Source organism: Castor canadensis, chromosome 3 (genome assembly GCF_047511655.1).
Source record: "Castor canadensis chromosome 3, mCasCan1.hap1v2, whole genome shotgun sequence".
NCBI classification, from domain to species: Eukaryota; Metazoa; Chordata; class Mammalia; order Rodentia; family Castoridae; genus Castor; species Castor canadensis.
In genome coordinates this window covers 149,465,322-149,481,867 of record NC_133388.1, presented here as the reverse complement: position 1 = coordinate 149,481,867, position 16,546 = coordinate 149,465,322, and the positions used below count along the sequence as shown (strand labels likewise).

The 16,546-nt window shown below is 33.0% G+C and overlaps 1 protein-coding gene across 1 annotated transcript in view; it reads right to left on the bottom strand.

Moving 5' to 3' along the window:
- Nucleotides 1–939: 939 nt before the first annotated feature.
- Cnbd1 (cyclic nucleotide binding domain containing 1) overlaps nt 940–16,546 on the bottom strand; it is a 399,182-nt gene continuing 383,575 nt past the window's right edge. The window contains exons 13-14 of the mRNA XM_074066942.1: nt 11,156–11,215; nt 940–1,053 (exon numbers count right to left, since the gene is read on the bottom strand). Of these exons, the coding sequence (XP_073923043.1) occupies nt 940–1,053; nt 11,156–11,215 (174 nt within the window). The remainder of the gene's footprint in view (nt 1,054–11,155; nt 11,216–16,546) is intronic.

The following is a 16,546-nucleotide window of genomic DNA, read 5'->3' as shown; positions in this document are numbered from 1 at the left end:
AGAGCAATTCAGTGTTGTTCCCTGCTCACAATCTCATGGGTAAAGCTGAGTGTTTCACCCCGCTGATGCTTTGGGAAGTCAGTTCCTTGTTTTGACCTGCTCCCACTTTGGGAGGTCAGCTGTGCATTTTGCCCCTCCCCACCAGGAGAGGTGAGTTATGTTCTCTATGGTGTTCAGTTTTGTTGGGAGGTAGGTGCAATCTGCCCACCAGGTGTGCTGGATTACATAGTTCCCTCAAGGAAGGTGATCTGTGGCACTTACTTGTTGGAGTTGCAGATTTATTCTGGTTGAGTTGGATCCAGCTGGTACTGTACAGGTAAGTTGTGTTTTAGTGATTCAGGTCCAGTACATTGCAGAATCTAGTTCAGTTTGTTCCTTAGTACTCTGATTCTTCCAAGACAAAGAAAGTAAAAAAGAAAGAAAAAAGAAAAAATGGCTGGGGGCTTTCTCTGAGGCAGACCAGGGCTGTACTGGTCCCAGGCCATGCCTGCACTTCTCCAGCTGTTATTACAATTAAAAACTGTTTGAAGTATCAATTGTTGAACTTTATTTGTACCCTATGTGTTGGTGGAAATTTAGATGGCTAAAAAATCAGAACTATCCAAGTCTAGCTACTATGTTTCTAAAGTTTTTTTCTGAAATCATGAAGCTTTGAGTTTCTGCTCTCCTCAGCTATTGGCCATCTTGGATCTTTTCTGAAAGATACTTTTAATCTTTTATGATACAGGTCCTAAAAAAAAAGAAAAAAATCAGAAAAAATATAGAGAGATTTAGTTATCCAAAACCAATGTATTAGGAAGCAAGTGGTCTGCAGGAAAAAAAATAGGTTTAAAGTAGTTTGGTAATCCATTATAGTGATTGAAAATGGAAAATTGAAATAAAGAAAAAGTTCAGTAATCTAAACTGAAACCACCAGCTTATTCTGAGCTGTTATTTTTATTAATTAACTAAAGTATTCTTGAGATTCCTGGGGACAGTTGACCAGTGATGGTTCCACTTTCCAAAGCCTGGAATAATTCCATTGTAAAATATGGATTTCTTCATGGTCTGATCCTATGAAGAAAGGATTATTAAAAATATTTAGTTCTTTTATCCTTAAACTTTAATGTTGATAATAGTATTAGTAGCATGAAGTCCATATAAAACTAAAGATGAAAATGAAAACAAGAATATTAGAAATTTTAGGGACAGAATTGTCACCTAAACAAGATGCATAGAAAATGTAATTTCTGCATAACTTTTATTAAATAAAATTATTTCAATGCTTATGCCCATAAAATATTTCTCAAGGAAACTAACTTGAGCTTAAAAACCAAGCAAATAGAGAGAAACTCTAATACAACTTGGAATTCATAAGTCATGCTTTCATGTTCTTGTTATCAATAGTAAGCAAATAACAAGGAATTATTTTCCTGTTTTTATAACTTGACAAGATTATAAATGCTTCCATTTGCTGGAATAGCTTATTATCATTAACCTTTAAATATTTGGTACCTCTCTTTTTACCTCCCTTTTGAGGATTTCTTTCTGGTGCCCTACTTAGAAGAGACCTAAAGTTCTCTGCTCCATGGATGTCAGAAATGAGCTGTAACTTGCTTTGGCCAATGCAATGAAAGGAGATATCACCTGCATCATTTCCAAGAAGAAGCAGTTGGATGGTTTTAGATAGTTCCCTGCACTATCTGTCTTTTCTCCAGTGGAAGCAGTATTCCTTGTCTGAGTGTCATGAACCTTTGCTGTTCAATCTCTGAGGGTCTTGGGGGCATTTGCACAATGGAAAAAGTTAGCCTAATCTGAAAATGATGTTAATATTTTTAAAACATATGTTATTTGATACTTGGCTTTATTATATTGACTTTACTTTAAAAAACAACAGAATGAAACAACCATAGGGATGAGTAAGTTTATAAGTAAGTAAAAGGAGATTTGTGTTGATTGCCTACAATGTCCTAGTTAACTCTTAACAACAACCCTGAAAGGTGGAGAGTTCTTTTTTTGATTTTTAGATGATGACACTGAGGGTCTTTTTAAGAAAATATTCTAGTTGACCCCCATAGCTGATTATGATATTACTTTAAAAAATAAAATGAAACAATTTTCTTGAAACAGAAACATGTAACTATGAAAATAAGTGTGCATAAAACAACTATAAAATCAATAATACTCAACATTAATTTAACTTAAAAGATAATATAGTTAAGCTGAAACTATGTCAGGTCTCAAAAATGAATATGGTTCCTATTATTGCAGTATACATTTCTTTTAGTTTAGTGAGCTTATACTATTTTGTATAGTACGTTAATTTAGTCCTTATACCACCTTTCTTCATTTGAGACACTGATGTACATTTACCTATTTATTCTATCATTAGTTTATTTCCCATCTAAGCAGTTCAAAGGAAAAATTACATACTAAATTCATTAACTTTTTCTCACAAAACTTGAATTATTAAAAGTTTTAATTGAAAATGAGTTTTCAGTGAATATTTAAAAGTAGTAATCTAAATAATTCAGGATACATTTATATTAAATTTCTGCAAACATTAGAAGTAACAAGTGGCATTGATATATAAATTTTCATTGAAGAAATCTGATATCATACAAATATGCGCTATTTCACTGAGATCTGAATATGTGGAACATATGGAACCAGTGGCCCATATGCTGAAAATACCTAAATTAAGGCTTCAGGATGTTCAGTGACCAGCTGAGTCATTCAGCTCAATAGTGATGGAGCCCAGATTTGAATCCAATTCAGTCTTGTCTTTATTTTGACATAAAACAAAAGCTCTAAATACATCATAAGCTTATTTAAGCAAGCAGCTCAAAAAGTCCTTAAAACTTGTCATTTGGCAACATTAATCAAAATCTAAACCAAAATGACAGCAGAATGTCAGAGAAACATATCAATATGGTTTATATGAACCATAGATTCAGAAGCAGATAATGGAAATAGTTTTTTGGAACTGACATCAAACCGATTTATTTCTTGCTCATTTTTTAATTTATATGTCTACATATGAAAAAAATGACTAGAGATAACTTACAATAAAAAGTATAACAACATAAAGAAGACCAATAAAGCCAGATAAAAAGACAATTCACAGGACAGAAGGAAATAACAAAATAGAAACAATACCTTCATAGAAGTTACTGAATTTTAGTATCAAACTTAATTCTGACTTCATGTGTAACCATGAAGTAACAATAGTGCTTCACAAATTTATGATTCTTATTTCCTAGTAAAAGTGATCTATTTGTAAGTACAGACATGATTGATGATAAAAAAAAACAGCATAAATGTAATAACAGATTTTTTAGGGAAAAGCAAAGTCATTCAATTGTCCTCAAATTTAGTCTAACATAGACTTAGAGGACTTAGAGGAAATTGGATTTAGTCATTCTTAGATATCTCTTCCATTCTATTCAAGAACAGTGTTAATGTCATGAATTTAAAACAATTTAAACCTTCTGGGAGGAAATTCAGGTCTCCTGCTTGGTCACTGATGATGTTCTGTGCTACGGGCCCACTCATTACTTAGCCCTAAGTGACCCTATTGCTTGTGAGAACACTGTCTGTGGTCCACCTTGTACTATGAGGGAGCTAGCACAAGCCTCCTTCTTTGTGAAACACATAAAACCCCAATTCATTTTGAAATTTTCTGAGAGGGTCTTCAAATATCCCTTCAGTTTTTCAACTTCCACTAACTACAAGAAGTCATTATCCTTTCCTTCTCTGGAATAATTATAAACATCTTCCCATTAAAGCCTCAATTATAAGCACAATGCTGCTGGGAGTTGGAATATTGGATATTTCATTTTATTCTGACTAATTTACTTCATTAGGCTTTACGAAGACTGTCAAAGACTATCAAAGTTGATTCTGTTGATATGTTGTTGGTGTTAGTTTTGGATTACAGGATTTTACTATTTATCAAGTTTAAGCCATTGAGCTTTTAAAAATGGGGAAGAAGAAAAATATTCTCCCCAAATCAGGGAATTGGAACATAGTCTAAAATGCATCACCTTGTCTTGTACTCTCATATCCTAATTCTCATATTTTCTCTCTCTCTCTCTTTCTCTCTCTCATAAGCACACACACTTAAAATATAGCTAAACTTTACCATTTTTAACCTTTTAAAAGTGCAATGTTCAGTGCTATTAGTTACATTCAGATTGCTGTGTAATCATGATTACCACCCATCTTCAGAATATTTTCATTATCCCAAAGTAAAATTCTGTACATATTAATTAATAACTCCCTGCATTCTTCTCACAGCTCTGGTAAGCCTTATTCTGCCTTCTGTTTCTGTAAATTTGAGATGCTCATATGAGGAACTCATCAATGTTTGTCCTAGTGTGTCTGACTTATTTCACTTGGCATAATATCTTCAAGGTGCCTCCAATATTCTCTTACAGTGTTCTACCTTATCTGGAAAATATAACTATTTTTGGCAACAAAGAGGAGGTAGAAACAGTAATTTAATGTGTTTAGTGGACAGCAAATTCAAACTTTTTTTTTATTGAGAGAGAGAGACAGAGATGACAGAGACAGAGAGGGAAAGAGAGTGTTTTGGGAGTTGAAAAGGAAATTGCAGAAGCTGGTATTTCAGCACTTGCATTTCCCCTAGTGAACTAGGAAAATAATTTGAACACATTTTTCAGTAATTTTCAATTGTGCTTCACATCAGACATAGAACTTTTTAGATTTATAGCCTGGTTTTAAAATGAACAAAAACTTTTTAACAACCTCCTTAACCATCCTATCCTTCCAAATCTCCTTCAGTGTCTTAAGAAAACCAGCAGGTTTTTCTATTAGAAACCTAGTCCTGTGAATCATGTAGAAAGATGTCATTGTTATAAAACAGTGGAGTGAGCAGTGAGGACAAAGACTGCCAAGTTAAATACAAAGGGGAAAATCTGTTCACATCTTCCTACACCCTTAGACACTTGTTCCAGTGTGAATTGTCTGTGAGTTTCTGATGACGGAACTTGGCCCACCAAGCAATTCATTCTCAGACAGACTTAGTTGTCTCCAGAAACTTTGTGCACATTTCCCAGTTGATTACATCTTTTATCAAAAGCAGCAGATGAGAAATGACTAGGCTTATTATCAGAAAACCATCTACCGATGAGGACTAATTTCAACAGCAGCAGAACAAGGTCTTCCTTGGGTTTAGATTCTCAAAAATAACATGAAATTCACTTAACCAAAGATTGAAAAACCAGTGACCATCAGATGACAAATGACTTCATTTATTCAGAAATTAAGTAGTTTATTTAGAAACTTAGTTTTTTTTTTAATCTTTGAAGTATATAAGACAAATCCATCACTAGATGCAACATACTAAGGACAAAATTAAAGCAGTGTAAATGTGCATGTAACATCTTTACAGCAATAGATACACTTCTAATGTGTCTATGAAATATATATGTTCTTTAATAGATTTTGTGAACTTTCATATCTTTCATACAGGTATGTACAGATAAACTTATTATTATAAGCCTATTTGAAATCTAAATTCTATCCATTAGACTTCTGCTGCAAATACCAGTCCATGTACAACTCTGACACTAAATGCTTGGGATTTTTATTGTCTATATGGGTATCTTATCACACCAGGAGGATGAGAAGTGTGTGCTCTGTTGGTGCTATTCTGTGAACCCACTTTCCTATTTTGGCAACCTAAGAAATTATTGTGAGTCTCTGAAACCAAATTCCTTGTCTACCTTTTGTTTGGGGTGCACATCTTGAATTCTAAAATGCAAGTTATGCCTACCAAAACAAGCTACTTGTGGCCTAGCCTTTCTCCATACTGTTTCTATATCAGGCATCGATTTCTTAGTACAAAATAAATACCTAGAATAATGCTTCATGAAAACTAGTAAATTGTATGAAATATTTTGGTAATTTTTTACATCTGAAAATGAGATACATTAATTATCCAGATATGGGTTCACATCCATCATTTAATTCATTTAATGTATCATTCCATACTTAGTATTTGATATATTTATATAAATAAGAGGTCTTATCTTTAAGGAGCCCAAATTCCTACAATCCAGAGGAAACAAACAGATGGTCAGTTATTTCAAATCTGAGACAATATTCCCAAAAAGATGAGAGACAGAGTAAAAGACCAAAAGCAGAAGGGGAAAACTTCAACTTTTTGTGTAAAAAGCTATAGATACATTTAAGTGGATTGATGATTAATGTTTGTTTTCATAACCTCAGTGAGAAGAATACGTAAATTTTATGATTAAAATCAACAGTTGATATAATGGGCAAGAAAGGGCCTTCAATTCTCAGTAATATATTCTATTTCAGTCATGAAGACTAGCCTGAGGCATCAGGTCACTTAATACAATACCTTCGTACTTAGAGACTTAGGCATAACAAGTGAAATTTAATTCATAGGTTAATCATTAAGGGTCTAGAAGAGAGCAACAATGTCATTAAGGAAAAGGAAAATAGGATTTGTGAGGGGAACTAAGAAGCACAGCCTTGACAGAGACAATTAAAGATATCTCATTTCATTTCATCTTTCTAGCACAAAGGAATACATTGAGGGCCAAAGAACTGGTGTGAATGCCAATATAAACATGTAAGTGTAGCTAGGCATTTGAACAGTTTATATTTACTTATTTTATTTTCTCTCATACAATTATGTACTTGGGCTTTGGATTTACAGATAAAAAACAACCTAACTTTTGCTATAACATAATTGAATGAGCATTTTTATGTTTTGCTTTCTTTATGGGAATTTTCATAGGGTCAAGCTGTACTTTTGTAGCACAATTTGGAGATAATGTGATAAATAGTGTTCATTCTGTCTTTTCTTGAAAGTAATAAGTGTATTAATATTCTTAGATCAATTTAACATACTTATTAAGAATAAATGTTGACTAAAATGAACCTAATAAACTATAGCAACAAATGCCATTAACCAATTAATATGCTCACTAAATCTAGATTACCAGTCCTCGCTCACTGGATCTACTTTCCTTATTCAGAAAAACATCTAACTCATAAGGAAAGTATACCTATAGACCAGAGTTGAGTTCATGATTTATACTTTCATTTCTGAAATATATTGGATATTTATGTTAAGATTTCTAAAAATTACTTGAAAATTAATAATTACTTTAAGCATTTTAGAAAGTAATTTCATTCTTATTTTCCTACTGCTTTTATTTGCTTCCATTCTTTTAACACTAAAATATATTTACACTCTGATGCACAGTTCTACTCTGGTTCATAACACTTTTATTATTCATTCAAAGATGATTAGATTAACAAATCCTTCTTATGAGCATGCACTTGAGTGCGATATATAGATTGCAAATCTTATTATACTATCCATTTTTAGTGTAGACTATTAAAAGCTTTCAAATATTTTAAGTTTATAAACTAAAACCTGAAAAAAAGCATTGGAAAATAGTTATTTTTTCCAATTACTCTTTCTTCACTTCTATATTCAAGTTAACATGAGTATTTATTAGGTTTCCCTATGTGTTCAGTGCTATCATATTTTACATGATCTCTATTCACAAATACCTTAAAATGTACTTTTAAATGAAATGGAGACATATGTATAAAACATGAGCAAATAATATTTCACCATATAACCAAGTGCCTAGCTATAAACTACACACTGCACACATTCATTACAGGTATATCAGTGGGAGTTACAGACAATCAAGGAATGTTTAATAGCAAATGTAGTGGACGTTGCCATTTGAAGGATGACTAGGATCTGAAATTGGTTGAGGATTCAGGGAAATCCACAAAAAGCTGGATATTTGATTGAGAAATTTAGATTAGCGAGGATATCTAAGAGAGATAGGAATGGCAGAGACATCTGAGGCAGTCTTGTCTGGTATTGCCTAAATAAATGTAGGTGATAATCATAAATGCCAAACGTTATTCCTTAGAAAAATTAATTCAAGAGAATCTACAAGAATATATAGAAACACTATATGGCAAATCCAGAAAATGTTTTTTGATGAAAAGTTTTTTGATTAATTCAAGAGAATCTACAAGAATATGCAGAAACACTACATGGCAAATCCAGGAAATGTATTGTTGATGTAACAATACTGAGAAATGATATGTCCCCCAATTTTTTACCTTTTAATTAATTCCCCTTAATAGTGCTAAGTAGTCACCTGATACCACATATCCTGATTCCCGCTCCCCAGTCCTGGTAGAATGGCTTCTCATTCTACCAAAACTTCCTTTATTGTCTGGACAATTTAAATTAGAAGTCAAAGTTTCCTGGACCAAGTTGGTAAATCATATTTGTGTAAAGGGATAATCTTACAAGATATCAGGAACCAGAGGTTTGTGGAGTGAGCACTCAATCCCATGAGGGCTGACTGTGTGCATCCCTTCCCAAGTGTACATCAGTGACATAGTGTCGGGAACCTGCAATTGGCTTTGTTGGGAGTATGTAAAACATGAAAACTGGCAAATGCTACTAATCAAGGATTACTGTTAGGGAGTTAGGGACACTAGCTGTTAAATGTTGATTAACTTACCACGATGCACAACTATGTATTTTTCTAACACTCTTTCCAATTAATTTTTTTCCACATTTTGTGAATCAATCAGAAAAAATGTCTATAGAGGACTTATATTGTTTAAATCTGCTAGGCTGGAAAGTACAGTTATGAAAGTCGAAGATCTCTGCTTGTCAGTACACACATGGGGTCTACAAGTTATGAAGTCTGATGTGCTCACTCTCATGAGATGTTTTTATTAAACATCTAGGATTTCCAATATTCCCTGATGAATACACTACAAGGAAGAAAAGGAATCGAGGTTGACTTTTACAACAATCCTTTGGCTGTACAACAGACATTCTGTCAGGACTAAGCATCATATGGCAGGTAACAAGACATCTTTAACAAAAGTCTCAGTGACAGATGAACTTACACAGCTGGCAAAGGATCCATATTTTAAGACTTGGAATAAGAGCAACAATCCTCAGGTACAACGTTATGAATCGTTTTTCATAAAGTGCTCTCGCAAGTTTAATAAATATGGAGGTTTTATATATCCAGCTACAAGCTCACTGAATTATTCTTTAAATGTGTGCTATCACCGAGTCACACATTGTTGCCTGTCATTAAAGATGAATGAAGTTTGAATGACAAAAGGATTTGAGCTTCCAGATCTGCCAGATAACCTCTTCTACAGACATGGGGTGGCATCAAATAAACTTAGGGCATATTTGTTTTGGGTCACTTGAGTAATAATAGCATCTACCAATGGTATGCATGTCATTCATTCATTGGTTCAATATAATTTTGAGTTTTCATTATTTGACAGGCTAAGTGATCATTACTATCTCTATTATTGAATGTAAAGCCTAGTAGTGAAACTGACAATATGCAGTTGCAAGTAAGTTCAAGTAAAGTTATTCATACAAGAGAGAGATTGACCTTTTAGGAAACTGAAAGAAATTAAGTTCAGTAGATCAAGAGAGGTTGGGAAGAACAAAATTATCACAAAGCTAAATGCAACTAAAATAATGAGATTTTGAATTCTTAAAGAAAATGGGAAAACACTAAAATGTTTTATTTATTTTATTTGATGCACAGGCATAAAGAAATGATCACATCTGATTTTGCAAATAACTAGAATTTAAAAGGAAAATACATATTTCAATAAGACATATTCTTTCTATTTTAGTAATTATTATGTTGGAACAAATGCAGATCCCTTATGGGAGCTAAGTTAGAGTTCATCAATTGCCGAGAATATGAACAAATGCGTAAGAATTGGTTGAAAAGAACACAGAATCAGGAGCTTATCAAGGCAAGAGCAAGCACGGGCTGCCAAAGATTGCATCATGGCAGATGGGGATGGGAGGGAATGTTCTCACGTGGGCATCAGTCCCACTCTTTGTCTCACAGTTCTCCTCTACACAGAGATAAATATTTGGAAGATTTTTCTGACACACTTCTCTCTAAACTGGTCAATGTCCTCAGCCTACCCTTTACACCTACAACACAAAGGAAAGAAAATCATGCAGGCCCAAAGTCACAGTGCTGTGCAGCATGTACCTGTGGCATTCCAGGCCCAAGACTGAGTCACGTGAAAACCATGACACTTTCTTCTAATTCTCCAAGGGGTTCATGGGGATATTTTTATTTTATAGGTCTTTTTTATTTTTTCAGTGCTGAGAATTAAACCCAGGGATTAGCCACTGAGTTATACTCCAGCCCCTGTACTCTTGTCATTTGAAAAATAAAATATCCGATTTACAACCTCTACCTGCCATTTTTACTTTCTATCAATAAACTGGTGTCTTATAGCACAACACTCTAAGGGTTAGCCAGAGTTGCTACTTAAAAGACACTACATTGCTTTGAGTTCCTCTTGTATTTTCCACATATATTGAAGAATATGTTTCTCAGATGCACCACAATATTGAAGTGATCCCCTTTTTGTTTCCCAGTACATTTAAGGTACACACAAATGAGATCTTTGAAGGGTTTTGCCCACTCTGCATATCTTACAGAAGGTATTGGGTAAGTGATAGCAATGGTAGTGATGATGATGATAATGATGTGCTGGTATGCCTACACACACACAACAAAATAAAGGCAGTTTTACTCTGTTTTTCAGATGCATTTTAATAGCTGATAAAAAGGTATCAGAAATTTATGAAGAACTCATTGTACCTGCACTTGGACACATCTGAGATGCCTAATAAAATTGGCAGGTACATTAACTATCTGTGTTATTTTAACAAGTTCCTTAATCTCTCTAGTTCTTAGTGTCTTCTTCCAAAAAATAAGAAAGCAGAAATTTCAGATAAAGGACATAAAAGAGACAGCATATATAAACTGCTTAGCACACAGCAGATAACACATATCTGTTCCTGTAAACTTGAAGGAAAAAATAGTTATCAAATAAAATTATGTTATATTTTACATGTCTCTTACAAGACTGTGTTAAGTCATAAAGCACTGAAGAATATAATTTTCACTAGGAATATTTTCTCTACCATGCATTCATTATAATTATTTAATTTCTCTTAGCATTCATAATCTCTGATGTTACTAATTTAAGAGAGTATACATCTCCTATAAGGAAAGAATGACTGATTATCCTATGTATTTTGTTGCTATATATGGTATTATACCTTGAAATGTTTCCATTCCTTTTCTTGTTCTTTTTGTATATATTTATTTTTGACATCTTCCTACAAAACATAAAAGATTAGATTGATTAAATGAGAAATGTTTTTGATGATTTAGTAGTTCACACCATTTTTCCAATCACCAAATTTATAACCAGAACAAACCTTGAACACATAACTGAGGGGAGTGAGAAAATAACATTAGAGCAGCTGAATAGGCTCTGATGAATTAAAATCACTTATGTGAGTAACTCACCAGACATATAAAGAATAAAGTTAAAAATTCAAATAAAGTTTCTTTTTTTGTCAGTACTGAGGTTTAAAGTCAGGGCGTCTGCCTTACTAGGCAGGTTTTCTACCACTTTGAGAGTCACTCCAGCTCTCAAAGACAGTTGCTGGAAATATGAATTGCTACTATACTGAACATTTGTCATATACAAATAATTTTGCTATATTGATATAAAGTGAAATATAACTACACTCCCCACAGTCCTTTAAGCATTCTTGTGTTTTAATACTACTACTACATTATAAAACACAAAGCAAGTAAGAAGTAGAGCAGTGAAATTAGACTTGTTCCCCATTTTTTAAGTGAAGATTTAAGCAACATGATTTCTGTAGTGCAATATAACTCCCATTATCTTATTTCTTCTGTGCAGATTACCCTTTAGTCTCTTGTTGCCTTTAAGTTCAAATAACAAACACAATACATGAATGTAGGTTTACATATATATAGATCTTGTTAGTAATTTTTCACAGGGCTTTTAGTTATCAGATTTATAGCAGGAGTTTGACATCTTACAAAAATGTGATTGCACACCTACCATATTTTACATGTCTTAGAAGGGCCCAATTAAGCATATGCATATAAAAATAGATATCTTAAGCAGAAAAAGAGTGTTCCAATTAACAGTCCTACTATTCACATCCTAGCCTGTGTTAGTTAGTACCTTATGGTCAATGGCTAATTAATTCAAATGACAGTGAAGTTATTTCCATATCTTGCCAAATATAATAACAATAAAAAGGCATACAATGTATAACAGCTTATTTCTCCTCTGGAATATGGTCTTTCACAGAGTAGCAAGTTTTTATTTGTTTAATATGATTGGAAAATGCATTGTGATAATAAATAAAAATTAAATAAATTAATAAAAGGTAAGTCACATGGATTACTCATTTTTAGCAATTATAAATGAACACAAATAATATGAATATGATTTAAATCTTAGTTCACCAGAACCTTGTTTATCACTTGTTTTTACTTACAAGTGATTCCTGGGTGAAAAAATGTTGTATGAAAACCTGCATTTGTTTTTATGTGGAGATTTGTGCTTGGCATTCTCTTTTGAAATCATGCCCGTAATGACCCTCAGTGTGAAGCAAACTTTAGAATTAATTTTAGTTGATATGGCTTTCTTGACATTATTATTCCTCATACATGGATAATGTTCTGGATAACTTCACATTGTAGAGTAACTAATGACTCCATTCTTTTTGGCAGCCCAGTGAAAACATAAAACAGATGTTCAACATTAGCAGATGTCCAGGGTGACACACTAAACATATGCAGGGAGTGGAACACTTAGATTGCTCTCACATTTGTGAGAAATGCTGACCAGAGCACCCGGGGTTTCCACTTAGCATCATTTGGTTTTGTAAGAATAGGATTTCATTCATGTATTAGATAATGAAGTCCTCCCACACTGTAATCTATACACCGTTCCAAAAGTGCTTTCTTCTAAGAGCAATGAGCCACATGGATTTTAAAGCCATTATTAGTTTTTCTTATTTTCATATTACTTCTGCATATAAAATTGAATAAAATTCAAAAGACTATGATATTTAATATTTGCACCATAAAAATTAAGTCTTAAATTTATCTATTTAACCCCCAATTTCCAAATGGCCTTCATGATTCCTTTATGACTTACCCAAATGTGACTTTTTCCATATGGACTTCTCTTGTTTCATTCTGCTGGAATATCTGATATTATGCATTTATTTTTCTCCCCATTAGGCATTTTTGAAGACAATTTGTTACCTCCTTGCTTACCATTCAATTTCCAATGTCTAGAATAGGTGAAATGTGCTCAAGAAATATGTGTTTACTAAATGAAAGAGGATATAATATAAACCAAGTCATTTTTTCTTTTTAAAAAGTTTGTTTCTTTTTTTGTTCCTTTTTATAGAGAGAAAGAGAGTCTCCTCATCTTCCCCAGTATCTCACTAGCCTTTTTATAGATGATGTATGTCTAAGGCAACATTTTTTTAAAAAATTGAAATATAAATCACATACAATAAAATTACATATTTTTAACATTTCCTGCTTGATAAACTATTTTTTTTTGTAGTACTGGGGCTTGAACTAAAGGCTTACACCTTGAGCCACTCCACCAGTCCATTTTTGTGAAGGGTTTTTCGAGATGGGATCTCACGAACTATTTGCCTGGGTTGGCTTCAAACTGCAGACCTTCTGATCTCTGCCCCAAGGAGCTAGGATTACAGGGGTGAGCCACTGGCGCTGGCCTGTTTGATAAACTTTGATAATTGTATATACATGTATTGCTGTCACCCAAACAAGATAAGGAAACTATCACCCTAGAAATTCCCCTCATAACTTCTTTCCATCTGATTCTTCAGAGAGCTGTCCACCTGCCGACTTCTATCACTGTAGGTTAGTTTAGAATATTTTACTAAATAAATCTTATAATATGTGCCATTGTATTTCTAGTCTTGTTATTATTGCGTAGTTTCTGTAAGATCCACCCTGTTGCTCTGTATACCAGTATGTTACCTTTCATAGATAAGCAGTATTTCATTGTATTAATGAACCACATTTTAATGATTCATTTTTCTTTTAATGAATGTGTTAGCTTTTCATCATTGTGAAAAAATGCCTGAGATAAACTACTCACAGGAGGAAATGTTTAATGTGGTCCATGGTTTCAGAGCTTTCAGTCCATTGTCACTTGGACCTGTTGCCTTTGGGCTTGTGGCACAGCAGAACATCATGGCTAGAAATGTGTGATTGAGGAATCCTGTTCACCTTATGCATTCCAGGAAGCAAGTAGAGAAGAAGGTTATGAGGTTCCCTTTTGCCCTTCAAGGGCATGCCCAAAATAGTCTAAGTTTCTCCCACTAGGTGTTAACCACCTCTGGACAACACTAGATTCTGTGGACAAGCCTTCAGCATATGGGCCTTAGAGGGACTTTTAAGATAAAAAACATAGCAATGGATATTTGTGCTTTTCATTATTTTATTATACTTAGACTGTTATGTAGTTTCTTATAAAAATTCTTTTTCTGTTCATTTCTTTTTAACTCTTAGGTTAAATACTCAGCAGTGGAAAGGCTGTGTCACAAGGTAAATATAGATCTAACCTTAGTATAAATAATCAAACATTTCTCCAAGGTGGTTCTGTAATTTTACAGTAACACCAGCAATGTGTAGCATTTTTGAATGTTTCTTAGCCTGCCACATGCCAATTTATAACACCAAAGTCATGAAGATATTCTCTTACTTCCAGAAGATCTATGTTTTTGGGACTTACATGTAGAGTAAGGGCTTGATCTACACTGAACTATGCTTATTCTTATTTTTAATAAGGATGAGAACTGTGGTTCATTTTATTCATAGAAATATTCAATTATATTTTCTTTTATACTCTTTATCCACTCTAGTAAATATGAACTGGCATCTGATTTTAATCTTAAATTGAATTTCCCTAATGATTAATGATGTTAAAGATTTTTCCAAGAATTAGTGGCCACCCTATGTCTTCTTCTGTGAATTATCTGTTCAAATCCTTTGCCCATTTTATAGTTAGGTGTTTTATATCATTACCATTGATATTTAATAGCAGTTTACATATTCTGCTTTGATATACTAATAAGATTTATACATGGTGCATATTTCCTCAGTCTACAAATTTCCTATGGATTTTATTATTTGTCTTTGATAAGCAGATATTGATAATAGTAATGGGGCTCAGTTTATTATTTTAGAAAATTGTATTTGAGCTTATTTTTAATTAATTAATACATTAAAACATAAAGTTACACGTATTTATGGGGTGCTATGTGATATATGTATATGTTATATATTGACATCAGTTTAAATAAGTGTGTTTACCAAAACATGCTGACTTGAAATTAAAATTCACATGACTTTCAACCATTAGTCTTAATTCTGTGATATGAGATGTGAATCCATTTATAATTTCTACACAAAATCTATTTAAATAATAATGATGGATACAATATTATCCACTTTCTTTTCTCTGTTTCTAGTTTGTTTTCTTATTTCAGATAATTCTTCAAAATTTTAAATTAAGTTGTTGGTTCCCTCTTCAGAACCACCCATGCTATTCCTCACAGAAAAACGTGTGTGGGATGTTATGTCATTTTAACATAGAAAGGTGCAGCACAGATAACACAGATAACACTCCCACACAGAACTCCTTGAACTTAAAATCTTGCTGAAACTTCTGAATAAACATGTTTTGTTTTTATTCATAACATACATTTGCTCATTTGAAAGAATCATGGCTTTATTATCTCATGAAATCTGGCATGGCAGCATCAATTTCTTGGGGAAAAAATACATGTGATACTACAGCAAAATATTTTTTTTGGCAGTACTGAGGCTTGAACTCATGCTTACTAGACAATCACTCTACACTCGTCCTTTTGCTTTTTGTTTGTTGTCAAATAGAATCATGCTCTTTTGCTTTGTCCAGCCTTGGATCATGATCCTCCTAACTTCACCACCTGAGTAGTTGGAATTACAGGCATGCATCATCACACCTGGCCAGCAATGTACTATTTAGGATCTCAAATGAGAACTTTTAATGAGCAGTAAAATATTTTAAACTTTTTAAAGTCAATGTATTTATTTTCAACAATAAAGATGGGCAAGTTAATAAGATAGAAGACTCTCAAATTCCCTTATAAAGAACTTTGCTCCTCTGAAAACTGTCCTTACTTATTAATTATTTTTTTCATTTTACTTATAAATTGATGTGAGGAAAACTGGAAAATACTGTCACAATTTTCAAATAGAATACCACTTTTGTTTGTAAATAGTAAAAACTTGTATTTATTTGCAAGGCCCAGTATTATATTCAAACATTATTCAGAGACTAATTGATTTAACAATAATATCTTATTGTTTGAAGAAACAGAAGCTGATTTGCTTATTTCAGGGTTACATGAGGAACCCTGAGCTAAAAACAGAAGAAATGTATATTTGTGAACTGGAATAATAATATACCAATCTTTTCTACTTGAATTGTCATATTTGCTAATTATAACTTAAATGACAAGTATGCATATCCATTCAGAGCCATGTCCAGAGGAAAGCTTTCTCAAGCTGATAAATGCTTCTGCTTA